The following is a 24,602-nucleotide window of genomic DNA, read 5'->3' on the forward strand; positions in this document are numbered from 1 at the left end:
AGAAGGCAGAGAGAAACAAAGAGAGTACTCAGACTAAGAGAACAGCTTGAGGAGACAAACAGGGAAGTAACCATGTGACACTGCTGCAATGTTGTCTATTTTTATATTTTCTAAATAGAGAAACAATATATTGCCTCCAGGTTGCTTCAATTTCATATTACAGCAAGAAAACCAGGGAAATCAAGGCAACCTGGAGGAGGTTTTACGAATGGACTAGTCTGGACCAGATCCTACAGGTGAAGTAAAGAGGAGGAGTTGCACTCACCTGATCCAAGAAGATCTACGGAGGCAGAAAACAAAGAAACAGGGAGAAGATATGTCTTGTTCTGGGGATTTGATTTGATTCTCTAGTCAACTCCAATGAAAATAGACTGTTACGTGTTCACTAAAAGGACTAGATTACCTGTCGTTCTTTCTAACAATGACTGCGACGAAAACCATGTGCATGATACCAGCAGCTGTTCTAAAGGAAGGAGGGCCACTTACCTCCCCAAGATGTGGGGGCAGCTGATGGTGCTGAAGGGCCAGTAGAGGCCAGTGGATCCAGATCTAGCAATGAACTGGAAGATGATAAAGTTTTAACCACACTTTTCTGAGTGAAAATTTTCTGCTGCACATGATCAATAGTTTACTTGCACTTAATCAGCTGGGTGAGGTTAAAATAGCACTGTTGGAGTGACATTTTGTTACCTAGCACTAAAAAAAGTGGAGACAACATCGTGGGAAATGTCTTGCTTCTGAGATCATTTACCCATCATCCAAATTATACATGTGAACTAAATGAAATTATAAACTAAACTGGGCAAGCAGACACCAAAAAATCACAATTCGTGATTTCTGTCTGTCTGTTAAAATTCTGTCATTCCCAATCACTTCCACTTTGTTATAATACCACTAACAGCTGACTGTGGAATATTTCATAGAGAGGAAATTTCACACTGGACATGTTGCACGGGTGGCATCGTATCATGGTACCATGCTGGAATTGGATTGATCAATTCTGATGGGTGGTGATTACTTTTGGCAATACTGACAATACAGATACACTGTAAGTATATGGTATTTTATAGATGTTAACAAAATCCAATGTTTTTTGAAAGGTTGCATTGGCGGGGTATTTACTAGAAATAGGAACCTACTCTTCAGCCGGTTCAGGAGCAGCTGAAGCAGCAGCGCTGCCAGCACTGTCCCCAGGAGGAGGCTGCAATGTGGGAACAGCATTTGAAGATTTGGCTGGAGTTGACGTTGGAGACACATTGTTTGTAGGAGATCCCTGGAAAGTAGACAGACAAGCCCCCTTTCAGTGCTGATTCACAATATAAAAGGCTAAAGAAAAAAACAGACTACTTTAAATGTGCATCTTACCTTTGTTGGAGACCTGAAAGTGGAAGAACAAGAGGAGGTATAAGTGATGTGCTTAAAACAAACTGCTTGACAAAAGCTCAATTTTACAGATCATTTTAAACTCAATATCGGGGATTCAAACAAACATTTAAGATAGACTGCATCATATGTGATCATATGAAGAGTTAATTTCCAAAGTACCATAATATATAATCAAGTATGAAAACAAGAATAAAATCCAGCCCATAAGATTTGTTAAATCAGTCTGATTTTGCCAGCTTTTATTTCATTTTCAGTTTGACTTGGGAATGAAACCCTTCATATAGCGATTCACATTGCATATTAGTGTATGACAGTACACATGTGGTGACCTGCTGTTTACCAAAACATGTGTCTCCCAGAGGTCACGCATGTAATCACACCGACACACACATTTCCACGTGTGAACTATTCGATTGATCCAGTTCATAATTCACATGTGAATAATGTGCCCATTTATTACCTGGGGGAGGGTGGGGCGAGAGGTGGGACAGTAAATACATCTAAATAATTAGTAAACTGCAAACGAAACATAACACATATGCTCACCCTTCACTGGTGTTTCCAAATCAACGTAAAGGAGAGTAAAAGAGAGGAGGGGTTAAAGGAAACTGTAGAAATACAAAACCTGTTTCTACCAATATTTCTATTGGCTACTCGTGAAAACAAAAGCGGGAGATAGAAAGAGTTATCCTAATGTTTTTACTATGACGTTGCAAAGAAATGTTACGTCTTACCCCTTCTTTCCACCTTTTATATCCTCCAGGCCATTCATGTGGGTTTCCAGAGATTCTAGGATACTGCTGGGAGCCTGAGCAGAACAAAGAAATTTCAAACTGTAATCACAACTCCACACAAATCTTAAATCATCTCCTCAGATACATTCCAGCCGAGGTTTAATCACCAGAAACAAGAGTGAGAGAAAATCCCACCGCATTAGTCACATGCATGTGTCTATGCACACACAAACACAAGAGTGATTTGTGTGTTTTGTGTGACTTGTTTGTCAAATTAAAGAAAGGTCAACGTGCCAACACTTCATCCTGTAAACAGGCACTCAGCCAAAATAACCCCTTTGTTTCTGTGGTTACCGGTTCCTCGAGAGGTTTAAAGGGGCAGTCCTCGTCATCCGAGTCTGCTAGATCCACCACTACCCCTGGGTGGAGACACTGGGTGGGGAGATGGTGGTGGGTGAGACATGGGCTTCTGTGTATGCATGTGTGTGTGAGAGGAGATGGATGGTATTCATATGCATTATATATTCTTGATCCCATCGCTTGCAAAGTGGGATTAAAAAACCCTGAGAGCTGTGATATGTAACTTACATAGTTGATGTCGGGAATGTCATTTTTGTCAACTCCAACTGTCTGTTAAAGAAAAGAAATATATATATATTTAAAAAACAATATTATCACACTGCACAGACTCAGTTTTTACAGTCACTATGTGAGTCAAAAGAAAAAGGACTGCTGAGGCTACCTCAGCCAGCTTCATGAATTCTCCAATCTTTGTCACCCTGGTCAGGAAACGCTTGTAGATCTCCAAGGCCTCCTTGCATTCACTCTTCTTCATTTTGAAGAATTTCTCTACACACAAAAACAAGAGGTTTGCTGACTGACAAACACCTTGTCCATCTTTTTTGATTATCATCGGTGAAATGAACAAAAAAAACCCTGCAATCTATTCACTTTAAGTGGACTACTAACCTAATAGGTTGATGATCCCATCATTGTAGGATGCAAACAGTTTCACCAAGTCCTTGAAGAGAAGCAGAAATGCAGCATTGATGATCCCATTGTTCAGCTCCTTGGGATGAACCTGAGAGGAGACAGGACAGAGATAAGTAGGGCTGTCTGAGGTTCTGTTCATCCAAATAAATAAAGAAGAAGAAAAAGAGCGAAAAAGTGTGCAAATCAAAGCAAAGACGCACATCAAACTCCAGGAGTGTGTCAATCTGTGTCTGCAGAACAGGCATGCCTTTCAGCAGCTTCTCAGTGGTCATGGTTCTCATCACTCCATCAGCGCTGAGGTAACACAACAGAGAGAGTATTTTACACAAAAGAAGAGCCACAGGTTTTAACCACACACTAAGTAAAAGCATGTAAAAGAAAATGCTAATGGCCAAACAAGTGTTGCTATGAGCAACTGCATGCACACCGTGTTTACCGTACCCTTTCTTGACTCTGGTGAAGTCAAATGCCATCTGGCGGTAAGCGAAGGCTTTCTCATTCAGGTATCGTCCATACCGCCTGATGAATGTAGACATGTCATAGCCTACACAAAATGAAATCAAAATTAAATGATTGTTGAACAAAAAGCTAATAGGCTTCTTGCTGTCTGCTCGTATTTGTTTCTTGATTATTTCTATTATTTGTCATTTGTTTCTCAACAGCTCACTTCATGCATTGATCTCTTTTTGTCCTAGTGGGAAAATATTTTTTAGAACCTGCAGTAAACAGTGTATCCCTAAAGCAGTCAATATAACAGGAAGCACAATTTCCCCATGTGTAGCTGAGATAGTTTGGTCCATAATTTGCTGAACACACAATTTTGTAGCCTCTGTACATTACCACAGTGGTAATGTACCACATCAAACAAAAAATATTTTTATGTAGCCCCCATTTGCAGAGGCTAAAATGAATCTGCCAATTCAAGTGAGACCTGTCATCTTATTATTTCATGACAAATGAAGTCACAAGACACAATATTTGATATAATAAGGTTTCATAGCTTTTCACTGTAATTTTAAGAGCCCAAAGGGATGTCAGTGCAAGTGAGCGAGGTCGTCATTTGGCTAAAAATACACCTTTGTGAGGGCCAAATCAGTGATCTGGCACATTCTTAAAAGGAAAAAATGCATTGGCCAGTTAAGCAACTCTAAAAGGTCCGAAATACATCAGAAGACAACAAAATGCATGATGACAGCATTTTTTCCATAGTTAAGAAAAAGGACACTCTTAAGAAAGTAGACATATCATTATCAAGAGATGCATTCATGAATGGAAGATGGCTTATAACAAGGTGCAAATCACTGGTTTCACTCAAAAACAGAAAGGCCAGAATTAGATTTTCAGGACTGGATAATGACCCAAAATACAAAAGCAATGCAACAGTTTGTCGAGGAAAAAAATAAAATATTCTTCAAAGGATCACCTGATTTTTCAGTTATTGAATAAAACCGTACATGGAAAGACCCTGCAATAAAGGTGGCTGCAGTAAAGGCTTAGCAGCCACCTTGCAATGGAACAAATACAGCATTAGGTGATGTCCATGGGTTCTAAACTTCAGCAACCATAAACTGGGAAGGATTTCCATCCAAGTATTAAAAACAGTCCTTATATTTAAAATTATGTTAGTTTGTCCAATTCATTTTAAATCTCTGAAAATGGGGGAGCTGTGTATTTAAAGGGCTGTAATTCTTCAAGTCTGTACTTCACTTAGATTGTCTGGTTGTGTACAGAGATGAAACTACAAAAATTCTATCCTTGTCCAACAAATTATGGATCTCATTAGTTGACACCGATTAAGTCCAAGCGAAAGGTGGAGCAGGAAAGGAGGTGGTTTGAAAAGCGTGCAACAAATTAAACAACACCCTAGATTGAATGTATATATGGAAGGGTAGCGGCTGATCCATCAGCACTGAGATCGGCTGCTGGGATTGTAGCTGATATGTGATATTTGTTATTTTCCTGTTAGTTCCTATTTTTCCTAACTTTATGTAGGTTCTTCTCTAAAATCTGTAACCTAAGGAGCAAAGGATGAGAAAGTTCAGTAATGTGCGGTTATTATCAGATTATCCATTTACAAAGAACGATACACAACGACACAAAGGGAGGATATTACAGTTGATCAGACTGTCGTCTTACCATGAGATCCGGTTTTGTCAATAAAGTTGCTGAGGTTGAACAAGGATGTCCTGGATGCCAAGTACTGAATGAACCTCTGAGAAAGAGAAAGAAAACCCAGTGAACATTCCTGTAGAAGTCAAAGCTGAAAACTACAGCCAACAACACAGCATTGACATCTTTAGTAAGGGTTTTCTTTGTTGTGCTTTTCAAGCTTTTATTCCATTATTTAATAGCTTTTACAGGAGTAATGCACAGTGGACCCATTCCACTAACTTGTGGTCAAAGCCTCTATTTATTTGTGAAACATCAGGCTTCCTGCAAATGCCTTGAAAGACCAATTTCAGCTCTCTAAAGTGGTAACTTCACACCACACCAGACATTTATTATTTATTTCAAAGGGGTGGCTGTTTTTGTCAGCAATTAGAAAAAAAACTTTACTATATTAAAGTATACTATAATATATACTATTCAGCATTTCTATTGATCTTTTATCCTGATTAGAAGAGATTCAAGCTTAAACCAAACTGCTTCACATGTTAAATGGTCTATTTACTGTTCACTAACCTCATTGCCATAGACACACATGTGGTGTGTGGTGACGAGGGCCTTGAAGACGACCACCCAGCTGGCGTTGGTGGATCGCTCAAACAGTGTGTCAGCCATCTGAGGGATGTTCACGTTGGTGGTATTGGTGGCTGACACCAGGTCTGCAACACAGCAACAAAGAGTTCTACTCATCTGTCAAAGGTTCTCTCACAGAGTGCTTTAACCTTGTGGTAACTTTAAACAGCTTATTGTCGTCTTCTTCTTCTTCTTTTAACTACAGTGGATTGCCTGTCTCCATCTCACCCCATCACTTACATCCGCTTCTGTCATGCAAAGAATCTGCATGCTTTCCTTTACTACATCTAAGGGTCTTCTCTGTGGTATTCTTCTTTTCCTCCTGACTGACAGCTCCATATTCAACAGCATGCCTCCACCTCTCTAGGCTCTCTGCTTTGATGAAAACCAACCCCACCTTCAATCGATCTGTCACTTCTACCTTACACCTCACTACTGTCTCACTGTCCTCATACATGTCCTGCACCACCCTCACATGCTTCTCTGTCATGCCTGACTTCCTCATACAGTACCCCATCATGTGCTTTCTCTAGATCTACAAAAACACACTGCAACTCCTTATGATCTTCTCCATTCAAACCAAATATCACGTCTGTAGTGCTCTTTCTCTGGATGAAGCCATGCTGCTGCCCACTGGTCATCACCTCTCTTCTTGATCTAGCTTTAACAACTCTTTCCCATAGCCTCATGTTATGGCTCATTAGTTTTATTACTCTGTAGTTACTACAGCTCTGCACATCACCGTGTTCTTGAAAATTGGTTCCTGTAGACTTCATCTCCTTTCCTCAGGCTTCATCTCACTCTCCAGGATTGTATTAAACATTCTGGTCAAACAGTCCACTGCCATTGCTCCTAGACATCTGCATACTTCTGCAGCAATGTCTCAAAGACCAAACACCTTTCTAATCTTTATTCTCTTCATAGCTGCCCCCCACTTCCTTTTTACTAATCCTCTGTACTTCCTGATTCACTAACTTTCCTACACCCTTCATTAAATAGCTTATTATATGCTATTAAAAGGGAAGTGAACTTATTCTTAGACACACGATGCAAGATTTTCTGCCCTGATTTAACTGCTCTGATTAAATTTTGATTAAGTGAGGAGGCAAAGTGCTCACTGCAGAGCTGCACCAGACAGTTATGAAAATATTGAGGCAGGAGAAATACCTGATGCACATACCAAATGTTGGTGCAAGAACCCAGCCACCCACCCACACACACACACACACACACACACACACACACACACACACACACACACACACACACACACACTCACATAAGGGGGGACACACGCTGACAATGCAGAGAGAGAAAGAGAGAGAATTATGCTTTGTCATCTCTCCCTGGCTGCCAGTTCAGATACTCAGACAGAGAAGTCTCCAGAAATAAAGAGTCCTGACTATTGCATCAGTAAAAAATATAACAGAAGGTACAACGTACTTTGACAGTAATGATACAGATAAGATGAACCTAGGCGTAACCCAAATATCGAATCTTTTGGTTTTTCTGTTTTGAGAAAAACCAAAAGATTCGGGTTTTGAAAAGGTTGGACTCATGTGATTTCTCAATCTACTTCAGACTCATGTTCTTCTTGTGAACACTCAAGATTTTCATTCTCTATATCTAACATACCACGGCTGATAGCAAAAGAAAACTGAGTTTTTGTATTGAAAATGTAAAAAAATAAATAAATAAAATCTAATAAGCAGAAATAAAGATAGAGACACTAAAGACACATGAATGGTCCATGGCTTGAAACTAATAAAGCTATAATCACTAATCATGCATTACACCTACAGAAGCTACGGCTCAATCATGGACACTTATGATGTGAAGCTCCCAGTGCACCCTTTTTGTGCTGATGTTAATATCCGTGGGCGCTGGTGACTTTTTCACACTATGCACCTCAGCACTCAAGCACCCCAATGTGTGACTTTATGTGTTCTCGACTGACCGAGTTACTGTGCTTCCACTTTGCATTAATGCCACTTACAGTTGATTGTAAAATATCTAGGTGGGAAGAAATTTCACAAACTGACTTTCTGTAATGCTTAAGTGAGCTCTTTAGAATGACCCATTTTTTCAGAAATGTTTATAGACTGCATGGCTAAGTACTCAGTACTTGATTTTATATACTTGAATGAAAGCCCTAAATTCAAAGATTAAGAGGTGTGGGCCAATACTTTTGTCCATATACTGTGCATCAGCATTGCTCACAAGCTTAAAATAATGGTATGATGACATGAACTGTGAACGGTTCTGCATCAGCCATGCCTATCTGCAATGAATAATGAACAGTTTGTTTATTCTTTTTTCCTTTGTTCATGCTTTGATTGAGTTTGGCATCAGTTTGTTTTCTTTCCAATAAAGAAAGGATATGGCATGCGGCTGAAAAGTAGGCACAAAAAGTTTAGTTGAAACAGAAGAAGTAACACTTTGAGAGGGCACTGACAGACATTTATGAAGTGTAAATAAAGAAATGTATCCATTGGTAGATTTTGTATATGTTGTGCTCACTGTGGCAGTAGAACAGATGAACATTTCGTTTTATATGTTCTTGCTCGCTTAAACATAGCATAGTGTAGCTGTACATTGTTTTGTGTCCTGCTGACATTGGCATCTGAACAACAAGGACACAACTGAGTGCATCCATACAGAAAGAAATGCAGCAAATATTGGCAGACATCTGTGATAATGGAGGGAGTGGAAGGCCATTCTATTCAATAGACCTTGAGCTTGTTTCAAATAGGTAGAGAGCAAACTATAAATTAAACCAGACCACAAGTCTGCAAGGTGATGAGAAAAGGGATGACAAGAAGGAAGAGAACAGTAGGGAGTCAGATGAGTGTGCAATAAAAGAAGCGATATACGAGTTTGAGCAATGAAGCTGCTCAGGGTCCAGACAACAGGCTGGTTGGGGGGTTGGGGGTTTTAATGCTTGGGGTGCTGTAAACAGATTATTACTAATCACTGATCCTGTTCTTTTCTGTTGTGGTTGGTTGCTACACCTCACACACCCTGTTCTACACACTGCTCATCACCTAACACGTCTTCATTATCAGCTTTTTGTCTGTGGCGTTGTAGGATGTTTCACTGATAATCTGATGGAACTGATGATCTTAGCACAAAACGAACCGGACAAAATGAAAATAAACAGCAGGTGGATGTGCTCCATGAATGTGTTTTAGCTGGTTCACAGTGATGATCACAGCTCTTCCTTTGATCTTTGTTGAACTAATTACATCCCAGTCCATCTGTACAGCTTCACCAGATGGTAACAGCGACACTTCAGCTGCTCCAAAGATGTCTGATGTTTTTAATGAAGGTTGGGGTGACATCAGTCCTTCCACTGTACATGTTTAGATATGATTTAGTCTCCATTTTCCCACTTTAGTGTCATTTAGTCTATGTTAAAGAAAATCTTCTCTCATTTTTTATCATTTCAACCAATCATCCCCTTCCTTATTTGAATATACTCTATGTTTTGTTAAAGATTGTCCTGAAGCTTTTTCAAACACACACAAACAGAGTCAGGATCCACAATGGCTGAGATTAGATTATATAACATTATCATGTCACTGGCACAGCTACAAGTTTAGATTTCTATTAGCAGCATGAGCACAGCACTAACCAAGAGCCATTTTCTCAGATGTCCAGCTCATAATAAATATCAATTTACATACATAATCTCATCCGTTTATGGATGTTAGCTATGTTGCCATATTAGCCATATCACGGGTTGTAATCCATGCTGCCGTGTTGTGGTACCATAACCCGAAACAAACACACACTGACATACAACTGGTGTGCCTATGTGTGCATAATGAGGATTGGCTGAGCTAAATAAAGACTCTTACGGTAATCCACGAGTTCTAAGAATGAACTGCGAGGCCTCACACTGTGTATTTCTCTGCACCACAGTGTCTCAGTGTGCGTTTTCTACCCTACATCTTAGTCTGAGGAATGAGTTTTACAGTTACACAACAAAATCGTGCACCAGCCCGAATATTCTAGATAATGGTAAGCAGAACACATCTGCTTACTGTGCTACATGTGTAGATTTATAATGCTATCAATAATACTTTAGGCGGTTGTTCATTGGAAATATATAGCACATAAATTTCAGACCTAGCATATACAGCTAGCTAAACATTACAATTTCTATGGTAAATAAAAGTTAAATAAGGAGCTTTTAATGTGACCAGTATCTCATATGGGACCTCACTGCACCACTTAGCAGAATGTTTTAATCAGCTAACATTTTGGGAAACATCTAACTTGCTAACAGAAGGTACCATGGATTCCCGACCTGACCGAGTCCTTTTTTCTCTTTTTTTGTTGTTATTGTATTTCTTGTTCTTGTTTTTTTTATTGAGGACTGTACTACTCCACAATGAAGCTCAGAATTTTATGGACAATCATGTTTTTTATCACATTTTTTACGGCATCTGTGTCCGGAGAGCGCGTGGAGGTCCGACCGCCAATTGTTTACAGCAGGGATCAGCTGTTAGCCCTCGGGGCCTCCGCTGTTCTGCCTACCGCCAAGCGAGCCAACATCCCCCAATAGGTGAGGAGGAAGAGACGCGGCATTCGGGCTGGGATTGGGCGTCGCAGTAAGGTTAGGAGGTACCGGCCAGCGATTCCATCTGTTATTATGGGGAACGTGAGATCGCTCCCCAAAAAAATGGATGAACTGGCGGCTCTAACCCAGCGTGATGTGCTTCACAGAGTCGTGGCTAACCACGCTAACTCTGGACTCACACATAAACATAGATGGTTTCCATCTGGTCCGGGCAGACATAAAAAAGAAAAGTGGTAAGAAGAGAGGAGGGGGTTTGGCTGTGTTTGTGAACGATAGATGGTGTAACTCTGGTCATTTATCTATCAAAGAGACGCTAGGCTGTAAGGACATTGAGCTGCTAGCGGTTAGCATGAGACCACACTATTTACCGCGAGAGTTTACACACGTCATTATGATAGCTGTGTATGTCCCGCCCTCTGCTAACGCTGCAGCAGCCTGTGAGATCCTGCACACTGTAACCAGCAGACTCCAAACACAGCATCCTCAGGCCCTTTTCCTGATCTCTGGGGACTTTAATCACATCTCCCCATTCTCCACTCTCCCCGCCTTCACCCAGTATGTCACCTACCACACCAGAGACAATAAAACATTGGACTTATTGTATGCTAACACCAAGGAGACATACAGCTCATCACCTCTCCCTCCCCTGGGGGGCTCAGATCACAACCTGGTTCATCTCCAGCCTGTGTATAAACCTTTAGTACACAGAGAACCAGTTGTGAAATGCACAGTTAGGAAATGGTTGGCAGAGACTGAAGAGGCCCTGAGGGACTGTTTCCATTCTACTGTATGGGACAACCTCTGCAGCCCTTTGGAGGATGACCTCAACAGCATCACAGACCGCATTACGGATTACATGAACTTCTGTGTGGACAACACCATACCCATCATAAAGGTACGGTGTTTTTCTAACAACAAGCCATGGATAAATCCTGAAATAAAGGCTCTCCTCAAGGAGAAGAAGAGTCTTCTCCGGTACCCATACCAAAGACCTCCCATCCCAAGGACCTCAGCAGCTAACATCACATCTGATGAAGACCCTCGAGAGGTTGGTTCTAAACCATCTGCGCCCCCTGGTGAGGTCTTCATCTGCTGCAGTTTGCTTACCAGCCTGGCATCGGGGTGGAGGACACCATCATCTACCTCCTGCACCGAGCTCTGACTCACCTGGAGAAGCCTGAAAGCACTGTGAGGATCATGTTCTTTGATTTCTCTAGTGCTTTCAACACCATCCAGCCACGACTTCTGAGAGACAAGCTGGAGCTATCGGGAGTGGACCACCACTCTGGACTACCTCACAGAACGCCCACAGTATGTGATGTCACAGGGCTGTGTCTCTGATACGCTGGTCTGCAGTACGGGGGCCCCACAGAGAACTGTGCTGGCACCGTTCCTCTTCACCCTCTACACTGCAGACTTCTCCATCAACTCCCCACGCTACCACCTACAGAAGTTCTCTGACGACTCTGCCATAGTCGGCCTCATCACAGGTGAGGATGACTCAGAGTACAGACAGTGGACTGGACTTTGTGGACTGGTGCCAGCAGAACCACCTGCTGATCAATGCCAGGAAAACCAAGGAGTTGGTGGTGGATTTCCGGAGATGCAGACCCACCACACTGACACCGGTGAACATCCGGGGAGTGGACATTGAGATAGTGGACTCGTATAGGTACCTGGGTGTTCACCTGAATAATAAGCTAGACTGGAGCCACGACACTGATACTCTTTACAGGAAGGGTCAGAGCAGACTCTACCTGCTGAGGCGGCTGAGGTCATTTGGAGTCCAGGGAGTGCTTTTAAAGACCTTCTATGACTCTGTGGTGGCATCTGTCATTTTTTACAGTGTTGTATGTTGGAGCAGTAGTTTATTGGCAGCTGAGAGGAAGAGGTTGGATAAACTCATTAGGAAGGCCAGCTCTGTTCTGGGATGCACCCTGGACCCAGTGCAGGTGGTGGGAGACAGAAGGACTCTGGCCAAAATAACATCTCTGATGGACAGAGTCTCCCACCCAATGCATGTAAATGTTACTGAACTGCAGAGCTCCTTCAGTGACAGACTGCTGCATCCTCGATGCATGAAGGAGCGTTTCTGCAGGTCCTTCCTCCCTGCAGCTGTCAGACTGTACAATCAGAACTGCTCCCAACAAACATAGATGTTTACATCAGCGCTGTAACTTGGCACTATTTTATCAACCGATTCACACTATAACCACGGTTTGCCTCTGATCTGTATTAAATTTTATTTAATTTAATAAAGGTACAGTACTCTGTTTTTGGTAACCATTGTCATTGATGTAAATATGTAAAAATTGTGTATGTTTCTGTTCTGTGTCTTGTGTACTGTTTGTTTGTATATGTGTCTTTCTTGCTGCTGTTACACCCAAATTTCCCCTTGTGGGACAATTAAAGGATTATTCTATTCTATTCTACCAGTACTCTAGTGTTTATATGTGAAATACAGTGCATGGATAAAGATATTTGATGGTTAGCACAGGTTAGCATAAGTTCTCAAAACAGGGGAAAACTTTCTAGCCTTGCTTTATCTAAATACATCAAAATTAGCCAAAGCTAGTAAATTCATCTCACGCTGACAACAGGAAATTAGGAAGTTAGTGCTCCCACACCACACACTCCCTACAGCAAGTAGCTCCATTTGTTTGAGTTGGCAGAATTTTTATGCAGATGCAGACCCAAAAGGAAGTTGTGTCTCTTCCCTTTGGGTCTGCATCAAACCAGGGATCTTTCACTTATAATCCACTACACCATAAAGCCTCTTCCATGTTACTCTGCAATCTGAAAATAGCAATATTCCACTTTCAATATATACAGTGTTTCTTTAAAACACTGTTTAGAAACTTAATCTAACTAAACAGACTGTGAAGAATTAAAAAAATAGGACATTACAGTATGTTGAAGTTGTCAAATATGTAAGTTAGTATATTGTACTGTCTGCTTAAGTTAGCATGCTAATTAGCTAGCACCAGGTGACGGAATAGCAATGTTGTCCGGAGAGGATTTTTTTTTTTTACAGTCTGTGATTCTTTACTCTTTTTAATCATGCTGAATGAAAGACAGTCAATGAAAAAAACATAAACTCAATGATGTCTGATGTCTTAGCAGTTTGGTTTCTTCCTGCATTTATACTTCCTCACACATGCTTTAGATGCCCCCTCCCAGAGTCACTGACAATAGGCAATACCAAGGACTGGCCCACACAGCATATAAGTGAGGTCATATCATTAATCCAGCAACCCCTTCCACTTATGAATTGCATCTTTAAATCGAGGAGATGTAAAATGTTAGTTTGTGAAGTTTATAGATGCCAGTGGGCACGTGTTCTACATCTGGAAAAAGCCAGGCTGACTCAGGTACTAAACTACTGACTGAATAATCTAAAGCTCGTATGACATAGTTCTAGATCAGGTAAGAACACTGGGACACTCTTCATAACAGCAATTTTATACCAATTTGACATTTAAAAAACGGACAATCAGTGCCTGTGGTGATGAGAAAACGCTACTCTTTCATTGACCTTGGGTGGATACATTAACTCTGTACATGCCCTCCATTGTTTCTTTCACTATGTTTGCCATAACCATGCATGACTAGACAAACCAGAAATACAAAATTCAATGCAGTGTGTCATTTAACCCCAGCACGTTTCATAATAAAATCAAACACAGACATCTAAGTCAAAAGACAAGGCGATTTTTGCTCCAAAGGAAAAGCACATAACATTTTGAGCTTTTAGTTTGTAGTTTATTCATGGGTGGAAAGGCACCTGTATGTTCTTACTAATCCATATTTACACACCTGCTTCTTCTAAGGCTACTTATTATGTTGCTGAAGACAATCAAATCAGTAATTTGTTCTCATAAAAGTGGACCATGTCACTAAAAAGGTCAGACAGTTAACTGTACTGAAAGACCAAAACAAATGTCTCAGTTTAATAGCTACACATCCATTGTGATTTCCTCTGCAGTCTAGTGATGACAGGCATGTCATTTCCACTCTTTCTTCTCAGAGTCCCCTTCTGTCATTACACTGCCCCCTGACACTATTAATCTGTTCCCTTGGCAACTGCACTGCACAACCACCGCTACACATGCATGTCAAGCATTGAATAACCCTAATAATCACCAAGCAATAACTAAAACCTGTAGTTGCATAATATATTTAATATTATTAATCAAAAACACTGAAAGCTAGCTAATTAGAAATGTTTTGATCATTAAAAATTACCCTAGTGAGCCTTTAGTTGTTTATTAGATTTTTTTGCTATGTGTGGTTCTTCATAGGTCTTCATAGTGAAAATGTGTTTTACTGTTTTGAGGTGAGGAATTTCCTCCAGCCAAGACTGCAGCAGAGGCACAGTGGCCTACATACCAGAGGTCTGTTGAACTGCCCTGTTGAATTACCCTAGAAATAGACCCAGTATAACCTATTTGATTATGGAAATAAAAGACACATGTTTATGTTATAGCTTACTAAATGAAAATATATAGAGAAATCTCTACATGTCTGCAGCAGTTTTATGTCCTTGGACAAAAAGGCTACAACACGTCCACACATGCACATGTCCAAATCAGCACCACTGAAAGCTAGAAACACTGAAACTATCACATGGAGCAGCAGAGAATGAGGAAACAATGCTCTCTGGTGTAGTCTAGCTTTTGCATTGTCACCTTTGGCTTTGTAAATTATGCAAGACAGCCATTGGCTGATTTTTAAATTATTCAGCAGGGGAGTGGATCACAAGATATAAAGTCCTAGCAGAAGACACAGGACCAGACTAGACCTGACCACACACACACACAACCTTGGAAAACACACAGGCAGACATACAAGAAAAAGAGCCAATCAAACTATCCAGAGCAGTGCCACTGCTTTGGGTTGACTCAGTGTTTGTGGTAATGATGATTTGTGGAGGTGGCTCCTGCTGTCATCTGTAGATGTGTCAATGAAGCTGTGAGGTTTGTAATTTAATTCAGCTGTGACTTTATTGGTCTTAAATGGCTCCACTCTAACCCAGTTAGTGCACAGGCTCCTGTACGCTGCACCACCTCGGTTACAGTCGGTTTCAGCATGGAGTAAAAGAAAGTGGCCTTGAAACAGCAGGGGAAGGGAAACTTAAATGGGTCTGTCAATCTACCTTAAAATCATACATGTTTCTCCTTCCCAATCTCTCCTTCTTTCTCCCTGGGTGTCCACCATCTTCGCTGGACACAAAGGGTCAACAGAGGGGGTCATCACCATGGCTACTATATCCTGCAGCACACCCATTTAAGTAAACGGAACGAACAAGCCCATAATGCTGGCATGGTCTGCGTGTGTGGCTGTGTAATATGTAAGGCCTAGGACCTATAAAGCTACAGTCAGTGCAGTGAGGATGAGGGCCACACTTACATTCCAGGTGCTTTTTCTTGGGCGCCATCACTTCGTGAGTGGTGGCTTTGCAGACAGCCCGGGCCATATCCGATCCCGTTAGCTGGTACTGCGCAGCGGCAATGCGATCCGTGAGCGTTTGCCCCGACATTTTCTCCTAGTTGTTTCGACCTCCTCAGGAATTTATTTCACCACAGGACGGTGAGGGGGAGGGGGGAAAAATACGAATACAACCCAGCTTCTTCCCTGCGGTTCACTGAGATGAGTGCGTCCCTCTCCCAGATAATATAGGCCTGCGACCTTATGTGTGGGAGGGGGTGGGGGGAAAGCAGAGAAAATGAGCTGGATAAATGTTATTTTCGCAGTAAATCGTGTGGTCACGTTGTTAATATTCGCCGTTGCATGAGTAGACTTACGCAAGGTTGTGAATTCCCGGCGGCTCGTTCTGTTATAGGCTCCGAGCGTTCAGTTCAGCACCTTGGAGAGCTAAAGCCACTCGGTTATGTAACAAGCTGGCGACGAAAGCTATTTTCTCAACCCGGTGAAATTTATTCCAGCAATGGAATAGACTCGTCTAATCGTAGAACAGTGTTTCTGAAAAATAAGGTATATAAATCAGCGCTGCATAAGTCGGTCAAATGTCCCTGTTGGGGGGAACACCGGTTTTGGCTCCCTTTCCCTCCTTCGTTGTTGCATTAAAAAAAAAGCTTTTGAATAAACGAAGAACCCGCAGTGCAAAGCAGGTCGTCAGATTGCGGCTTTTCTTTCCTCTTTGATCCGTCAGTCTCGACTCGGAAATGCCGTTTCAGGCTGTGGTCCTTTCCTCAGATAGAAAATTGCGCACCGCTTCCCGTCGCCAACACTGCGCAGCGCAAGAGGCTCGGGAACAGGAAAAGCGAGGAGGGAATTTCCTTTTCCCCTTCCCCCTGTGGTTTGTTTATTTATTTGACCTGTCTACAAGTCCATCCAGACTCTCCTCTCGGCAGCTTCTCGGACAGCGTTGGGTGACACACGTCGCATCACCACGTCTCTTAAAGGGGTGTGGGCATGGGGGGGTCACAGTACAGAAATCGCTATCAATTTGCGCCAAAGGGTTAATACACCAGCGTCATGGTGGCATACTAGCTGCTGCATGTGGGCTGTATCCCACCGGGGCTGCTCGTAGATCACGCGGAGTGACAGATGATGAAGGTGAAACAATTCCTGCTCTAAGCAGGCTCCTTTTAAATATGTGATCGGCAGAGGTATTTTTAATCACACGTTAAACCACAAAAAACTACTGATCACAATATTTTTTTGTTTTGTATTTGGGAACATCACGTATTTTGTATTCAGAGCAGATGATATTGGGGATGTATGCCATATGGTGAGTTAGCGTATTTGCTTGTAGCTCAACTCTGCCAGAGAGCTCGATAATCACGATGCATTCTGGGTAGACCCGGCCATGTTGTTGTTCACGTAAAACCAAAGTTAGTCATTTATGCTGCTATTATGAGCCCTTGGCTTATCTGATATTGTGAATCTTGTTTATGTTCTTGTTATTTAGGCTAAGTTTTTTAATTTAATTATTAACAAGATAATTATTTTTTTTAAAAAAGATGGACACCAGCCTGTAGCCAGATTTGGGCTTATCCAGGTTAACTTCAAGGTTGACCCTGGATTCACTTCTTGCCAGGCTAAATTGCCATGGTGACTTACGCTGCCGAACTAGTGATCAGTAGGTGTGAAACTACACACATACATATATTTAAATATAATATGAGTAAAAGGTTTGGACACACCTAATTATTTAATGTTTTTTCTATATTTTGATGACTATTACAGTGTAGATTTTCACTTAAAGCATATGGAATTATGCAGAAACAAAAAAGTGTGAAATAACTCAAAACATGTTTTAGATCTTCAAAATAACCACTCTTTGCTTTGATTACTGCTTTGCACACTCTTGGCATTCTCTTAATGAGCTTCATGGGGTCGTCACCTGGAATGGTTTTATATAGTTGTGAGTAGACATATACACACTTATTCAAACTATACATTTTAACGCATGTCATAAATTATGTTTATATATATCGTTTATATTCATATTTATGTCAGTATTTTTAGCTTATCTAAGTTTTATTGCACTGTGTGAAGAAGTATTGCCTTCATTTTGTTATGCTTGCATAATGACAATAAAGTCTAGACTCTTGAAACTTTTAACTCACACAGTTGACATTTTTTTCCCGCTTTCATATAGGCTAAACTTTATTAGTTCAGCAACTCTTTCCCCTTTCTTACAGGCCAAACCATTTCAAGTACACAGACATTCATAAAATGCTTTTAAAACCACACAGATGTACAGTACTTACCCACCCATAATGCTGATTTAAATGTAGAAGCTGGGTTACTAGCATTCTTTACTATAAGATCAACACAGAATGCAACATTTTCTCAACAAAACATTTGTGGGACTCAGTCAGGCAACCAGTGAGGCTTGGCTCTGTGATTCATGCAGAAAAACATTTTTTGGATCTTTGGCCCTGCAAAGACACTTTGCATAGTTTCTTTTTACTTGGTATTTTTAATGCTGCAGGTTTACATATTTCTTTTCTTTTCCAGTTTATAATTTTACATCTTATAGCACCACATACATCTTTATTAGGCAAAAGGTTTTACTTGGAATTTTAATATTGCAGTGTCATAATGCCCTTACGTTTCTACACTATAGTTACACTAAACTGTACAGTGAATCTTTCAGAATTAGAGTAATTCATACGTTAAATTGTTTTTCATGTATTTTATTATGGTACAGTGTTTCATTACAACACTTCATGTTTTGGTGCAGCAGCAAGTGGAAGGGCTTGTGGTGATGCCAGTCAGAGGGAGTCGCAGAGACTTCTGTGTGTCTGAGGTGTAAAATCCTACCCAGATTTCATTGTCGCATTTCAAAAGCTGGCTTTCCGGAAACAAAGGAATAAAGATTTTGCTTTCGCAGCTGTCCTGCAGCCTGTATCCATGAAAGAGATGTCTGATATGAAGTGTACGGGAGGTGCCCAGTCAGGGCACTATAATGCATGACGTCGGCGACGTCACGATCCAGTGCTCTGCAGAGCTCTAAATAGAACCCTCAGTTGTATCACTTCTGTATTTTAATTTTGTTTTACTTCTGTGTTGTTTTACTTTTGTTTTTGTTGTCTTTCTCATTGTGAAAATGAGCTGGGAAAAAAAATACAATAATTAGGAAAATAAAATGTACCGACAGTAAAGTATAAAAAAGAAACAAACAAAAAAAACGCTCGACTCTGGCTGAGCATGCGCTGTGTATTCGCAACACGTGACGTACGCGGAAATGAAGCCACGTCTCCCGTGAGAAGGGAGAAGGAGGAACCTAGATCCAGGAAGCTTTTCACTGACTGCACTGTAGTGGAGATACTTCAGAAAACACAACAGTAAGTAAATTAAAATTAAGCGAATCTGCTGCACAGCGCAACCTTTGGTTTAAACACAACGCGTTTATTGTAGTCTCTTTGTTTATGTGGCTTGAGACGATTTTATGTAACTTATTTTACTTGGGAGAAGCACGTAACTTTCTTTGCCATTCATTTGTTGTGCTTCATTTTATTGAGCTTTATACTTTGCCCTCATTAAGTGCTGTCAGTGTTTAGTCCAGTCGCCGTGTTTTTAATCTATTAAATATGGTTAAATATGATAAACAGCATTTTAATAAAGTAAGCATTTCCAGACAAGGGCTTGGGCATGTGACCTCAAATCAAAATCACGACTAATTAAAACATTTTACCCAAATTACGATTAGCGAACCATTATTTATAGTAATAACCTTCATGGTTTGCTAGGCTTGTTTTGCAAATATGTTCAAACAGTAAAGCTGGGACACACACACACACACATAACATATACAGGTGGTATTACCTTTGCTAGAGCCAAAATTGTATTTATTTATTTATCCTTTTACTAAACTACCTTCAAGTAAACAAACAGGCATTGCTGTCAAACATGTTCATCAAATATTCCAGCCAGCAAAGAAAAACAGAATATAAACAAATAAATGAAGTACCTTAAATTAACTCATTCCAAGTATTTCTGTTTTAAAGCATTCCTCTTTTCCAATCATTTTATACACTGAAGATAAATTGCATAATTTTTAAATGCAGAAAAACTTGGAATAAACAAAACTACACTTATAAATATAAAACTTTCCAATAATCAAAAGGCTTACACACCGAAATTCCACCTTGGCTCTTTATAGAAACCCGAAACTTAATCATATCATATTCTAACACAGGAAATGCTTTTTTTTTCTACGACAACCATTAATGAACAGTGTCTATGTAACTTAATTAACAGCGTGATAATCAGAAAACTTGAAACTTAACTAACTTTTAATTACATCAACATTAATGTTATTCCTCCAGCTTTTTGTAAAAGATATGCCAGGATACTAAACCATAATGTTAATTTTTTACAAATGCTCCAACCATTTTAACATAGTACTTAGTACATGAGTTACTTCAAGCTCGATGACATTCATACCTCTCGTTTCTACCGATTTTACAACATTGCTTTTCTGAATAAGATGTTCTTTATTACTCCAATGAATTTGGTTTTATAGTTCTGTTTAATACAGCTAAAGTGTATGCTGGATTTACTAATCTGGCAGTGCAAACTTCTGTAAAAGGAATTCTTTTTTTCTTCACAAAAAATGTGAAGAACCTTTTTAGCAAAGGTTCCCTGAAAAATGTAATTCTCTGAAACCTTCAGAGAGGCTTCAGGAACCTCCAGGGAACACTACCTGAGGAGTTACCCAGAAATTATTTTGTGAAAACTATTGTTTAGAGGGAGCACACCCTGAAGATTCCCTCTAGGACTTTATGAAAAAGAGTCTTGAGAGAAGATGCGTAGAGTGTTTCCTACAAATTTAGTGTTTGCAATTTTCTTTTTTTTAGGAATGTTCTCTGAGGGTTTGTTTTGTAAAACCTTCATTTAACCATCATAAAACTTTCATTCAAAATTAATTTGTGAAACTTTAAAGACAAACTTCAAAGGGAACGTTCTTTAATAACAAAGACTTGTACAAAATTCTCCAAAGAACATTTTTCGAGAATTCCTTATTTAAAAACAATATCAGGGAACTTTTAGGGAACTTCAGAACTCCTCTAAATAGTCCATTGTTTGTTAAAGAGTTTATTTTAAAAATTATCTGTTAATAAACAGATAATCATTTTTTTTGATAAGTGTTATGGTATGCATCGGTAGCTTGAATCCCCTGCTTTTATTGCATAATAATAACTGTACATGTTATAATTCAAGTAAGGTTAACATGGCGGGGCTTTTAAGGAAGATCTTAACACTTTCTCTGCCACTGATGCTTTTCTGATATGTTTCAGCAATGGCCGAATTTCAAGAAATATCAAAGCTGTCCGCTTTGCACCCGAAGCCCGCAGGGCTTGTTTTGCAGTATGGTACTTCTGGCTTCAGGACCAACGCCAAACAGCTGGACCACATCATGTTCAGGATGGGTCTGTTGGCCACAGTGCGCTCCAAAAAGACCAAAGCAACCATCGGTGTCATGGTCACTGCATCGCACAACCCAGAGGTTAGAGGGATTCATAAGCGCAAATAGCTATGGTTTATTTTCATCATAAATTACAACTTCAGCCCATTCCTGTTTGTCTCATCATGTCTGTACTTGTGTAGGAAGACAACGGTGTGAAGCTCGTTGACCCAATGGGCGAGATGGTGACACAGGACTGGGAGGAGCATGCCACCCAGCTGGCCAATGCAGATCAGGAAGACTTGCTCACTGCTCTGAAGAACATTATAGAAAAGGAGGCCATTAACATGAGCCAGGAGGCTAATGTGTTTGTGGGAAAAGATACTAGGTATAATGTCTTACTACAAACAAATAAATCAAAAACTGATCAAATATAAACCTGTGTGTATGAGTAGAATAGCTTCTTTACAGTCGTGTCCTCTGCCTGTAGGAGCAGCAGTGCCAGCCTTTCACAAGCAGTACTGGATGGAGTTTCTGCTCTTGGTGGTCACAGCAAAGGTAAGAGAAGTGGATACCTAAAAGATATTCCTGTGATTGGCTGCCCCTCAGCTGGGTTGCATTAAAATATATGCTTTGCAATGTATTAGTTTCCTTCTTTGCTTGGCTTTTTTGTTTTTGTTTTTGTTCTTTTATTGTTGGTTCTTCTTCTGGCTCCTTATCTGCCTTTTTATCCTTTCCATCTGTCCTTTCAGACTATGGTTTGGTGACCACCCCTCAGCTTCACTACATGGTCTGCTGTCAAAACACACAGGGTAAATATGGAGAGGCCACAGTGGAAGGATACTACACTAAATTCTGCCAAGCTTTCATTCAGCTCACCAAGAATGTAAGAAGCAGAAGTGTGTCGTGTGTTATTTTGCGCTTGCATTCAGTCACTCTTTGTTTGTTTGTGTCAACGTGTTTTATGATACATTCATTCATCCAGGAACTACTCCTTTCTTTCTCTCCTCCATGGTTTTCTTTCCATTAGACGTCCAACCGTACGGATGACCAGAAGCACCTCTGCCTGGATGGCGCTAATGGCATTGGGGCTCTGAAGGTACGTGAGATGGAGAGTCACCTGAAGAAAGAGCTACAAATTTCTCTTAATAATGATGGCAGCAAAGGAAGGCTGAACCACCAGTGCGGAGCCGACTATGTGAAGGTGCAGCAAAAACCCCCAACAGGTGCGCATAGGGCCAGTTAAATTACTTGAATGTACTGTAATCGTTTTAATATGCGAGACCTGTCTTGCATTCTCACATGAAGGCATTAAGATTAACCCAGGAGAGCGATGCTGTTCCTTTGATGGCGACGCCGATCGAATAGTTTATTACTACACAGACTCTGAAGGAACATTTCACCTGCTGGATGGAGACAAGATGGCTACCCTCATCAGCACTTTTCTCAAAGAGCTGCTCACACAGGTATACTCTAAAAAAAAAAAAATCATGTAAATGACATACGGGCACGCACTTACCAAGAATCGCTGTTCTTTGTATTTTTTCTCCCTTGGAATGCACAGGCTGGACTAGACTTGAAGATAGCAGTAGTGCAAACTGCTTATGCTAATGGAAGTTCAACACACTATCTGGAGAACACAATGAAGGTGACAAAAAAAATTCCACAGAGAATTCAGGTGTTTTATTTAGTATTTATATGGAGAGGACGGTTCTCACAGATTTATTTGACAATTAGGTCTTAGTGAGGTGTACGAAGACTGGAGTGAAGCATCTTCACCATGTAGCCCAGGAGTTTGATGTCGGTGTGTACTTTGAGGCCAATGGCCACGGAACAGTGAGTACACACATATGCACACATATTTAAATGCACTGAAAATCACCTGTAAGGCTAAAAATCAGAAGTAATGTGTCATCCTGCGTTTGTTTGTGTTTGGATCAGGTGTTGTTCAGCAAGGCAGCTGAAGAGAAAATCCAGCAGCTGGCTGAGGACACAAACGTCAACGACGAAAGGAAGAAAGCAGCTCTCCTGCTGCGAAACACGATCAACGTCATCAACCAGGCACGCTCACGCTGACATCAATGTTGAACTGAGCTCATGCAGACAATGGAGCTCTGTTGTTAACGTTGATATTTTCTTTTAAAGACTGTAGGAGATGCCATTTCTGACATGCTGCTGATTGAAGCCATACTGGCCATCAAAGGAATGACTATCCAGCAGTGGGACACCATCTATACCGACCTGCCAAATAGGCAACTTAAAGTCAAGGTGCTCATATTGTATAGTTATGTATTATATCCAGGATATAAAGTGTGACTGATAGAAAGAAATACGCACTTTACATTTAATTTATTCCATAGTATGATACAGCAGTGCCGAACCAAACTAAGGAGGCTTTTATTTTTTTAGATAAACGTTTGTCTACTATAACCCTGCACATAGCCAGTTAGAGATAGTGGCTCCTGAGGGTGATCTTTTTTCTTTTTCTTTTTTTGTGTAGGTGGCGGACCGCAGGGTGATAGACACAACAGACGCAGAGAGGCGGGCGGTGACCCCAGCAGGCCTGCAGGAGGCCATCGACAATTTAGTGAAGAAATACAGACAGGCTCGCTCCTTCGTGAGGCCCTCTGGCACAGAGGATGTGGTGAGAGTATATGCAGAGGCAGACACGCAGGTGAGAAATCTATTTTCCAAGTTTTCTCTGTTATTGATTCTCAAGCCAGTGTTACTGAGGTTAAAAAATATCTGGAAGGGAAGGGTTTTGTGAATAATACTCTGGCTCTCTGTGTTGTTTCAGGAGAGTGCTGACGCCCTGGCACATGAAGTCAGCCTTGCAGTGTATCGCCTTGCTGGAGGAGTTGGGGATGAACCCAAACCATTGCATTAGAACCACAATCACACAAACACACCATATTGATCGATCAGAATTACAGAATTGCTGATCATTATTTTATTTTTTATTTTTTTAAAGTCAGGTGATACCAAATGATTTTATATTGTCCTTATTTTCTTTGTATTTCTGTCACTCTGATGATGGGGTACACATGAGGGGAATTAATAAAGGTTGGGGGAATTGTGTGTGTGTATATAAAATTTAAACAGTCAAACAGCTGGTTTTAATGTGGGTGGTCATTTCACTTGGTCCCAGATATTTGTGAACAGTTATTTTAAATAATTCCCTTAATTTTCATTAAATCATGTAAGTTTACATAATGACTGTTGAATCGGCTTTGCTGCTATTATTTGAATTAAATAATGGAAAAAAGGAGAGTGGGTTTTTTTT

The 24,602-nt window shown here is 40.6% G+C and overlaps 2 protein-coding genes across 7 annotated transcripts in view; one reads left to right on the forward strand and one right to left on the reverse strand.

Annotated features, from left to right (window-relative positions):
• Positions 1-16,974, reverse strand: part of LOC146691679 (clathrin coat assembly protein AP180) — a 30,651-nt gene extending 13,677 nt beyond the window's left edge. For 2 of the 6 annotated variants that reach the window (XM_085431592.1, XM_085431593.1), the window contains exons 1-14: positions 16,242-16,970; positions 15,847-16,125; positions 5,796-5,938; positions 5,250-5,325; positions 3,555-3,657; positions 3,314-3,407; positions 3,090-3,201; positions 2,863-2,969; positions 2,709-2,750; positions 2,121-2,194; positions 1,366-1,378; positions 1,140-1,273; positions 487-560; positions 266-280 (exon numbers count right to left, since the gene is read on the reverse strand). In XM_085431592.1, the coding sequence (XP_085287718.1) occupies positions 266-280; positions 487-560; positions 1,140-1,273; positions 1,366-1,378; positions 2,121-2,194; positions 2,709-2,750; positions 2,863-2,969; positions 3,090-3,201; positions 3,314-3,407; positions 3,555-3,657; positions 5,250-5,325; positions 5,796-5,938; positions 15,847-15,976 (1,117 nt within the window). In that variant the 5' untranslated portion in view covers positions 15,977-16,125; positions 16,242-16,970. Of the gene's footprint in view, positions 1-265; positions 281-486; positions 561-1,139; positions 1,274-1,365; positions 1,379-2,120; positions 2,195-2,708; positions 2,751-2,862; positions 2,970-3,089; positions 3,202-3,313; positions 3,408-3,554; positions 3,658-5,249; positions 5,326-5,795; positions 5,939-15,846; positions 16,126-16,241 lie in introns of all 6 variants that reach the window. The other 4 variants (XR_014915084.1, XM_085431595.1, XM_085431591.1 and 1 more) reach the window with 4 other exon arrangements.
• A 2,002-nt stretch (positions 16,975-18,976) lies between these two features.
• On the forward strand, positions 18,977-24,577 carry pgm3 (phosphoglucomutase 3). The gene is made up of 13 exons (XM_085431596.1): positions 18,977-19,256; positions 21,213-21,421; positions 21,523-21,707; positions 21,810-21,877; positions 22,072-22,205; positions 22,350-22,545; positions 22,628-22,785; positions 22,884-22,967; positions 23,057-23,155; positions 23,261-23,380; positions 23,465-23,587; positions 23,820-23,993; positions 24,117-24,577. The coding sequence occupies exons 2-13, from the start codon at positions 21,215-21,217 to the stop codon at positions 24,204-24,206; spliced, it is 1,638 nt and encodes a 545-aa protein (XP_085287722.1). The 5' UTR covers positions 18,977-19,256; positions 21,213-21,214; the 3' UTR covers positions 24,207-24,577.
• The last annotated feature ends 25 nt before the right edge of the window (positions 24,578-24,602 follow it).

The sequence above is a fragment of the Copadichromis virginalis genome, linkage group LG15 (assembly GCF_057382275.1).
Source record: "Copadichromis virginalis isolate Kocher_CV1m ecotype Utaka linkage group LG15, C_Virginalis_male_GT1.1, whole genome shotgun sequence".
NCBI classification, from domain to species: Eukaryota; Metazoa; Chordata; class Actinopteri; order Cichliformes; family Cichlidae; genus Copadichromis; species Copadichromis virginalis.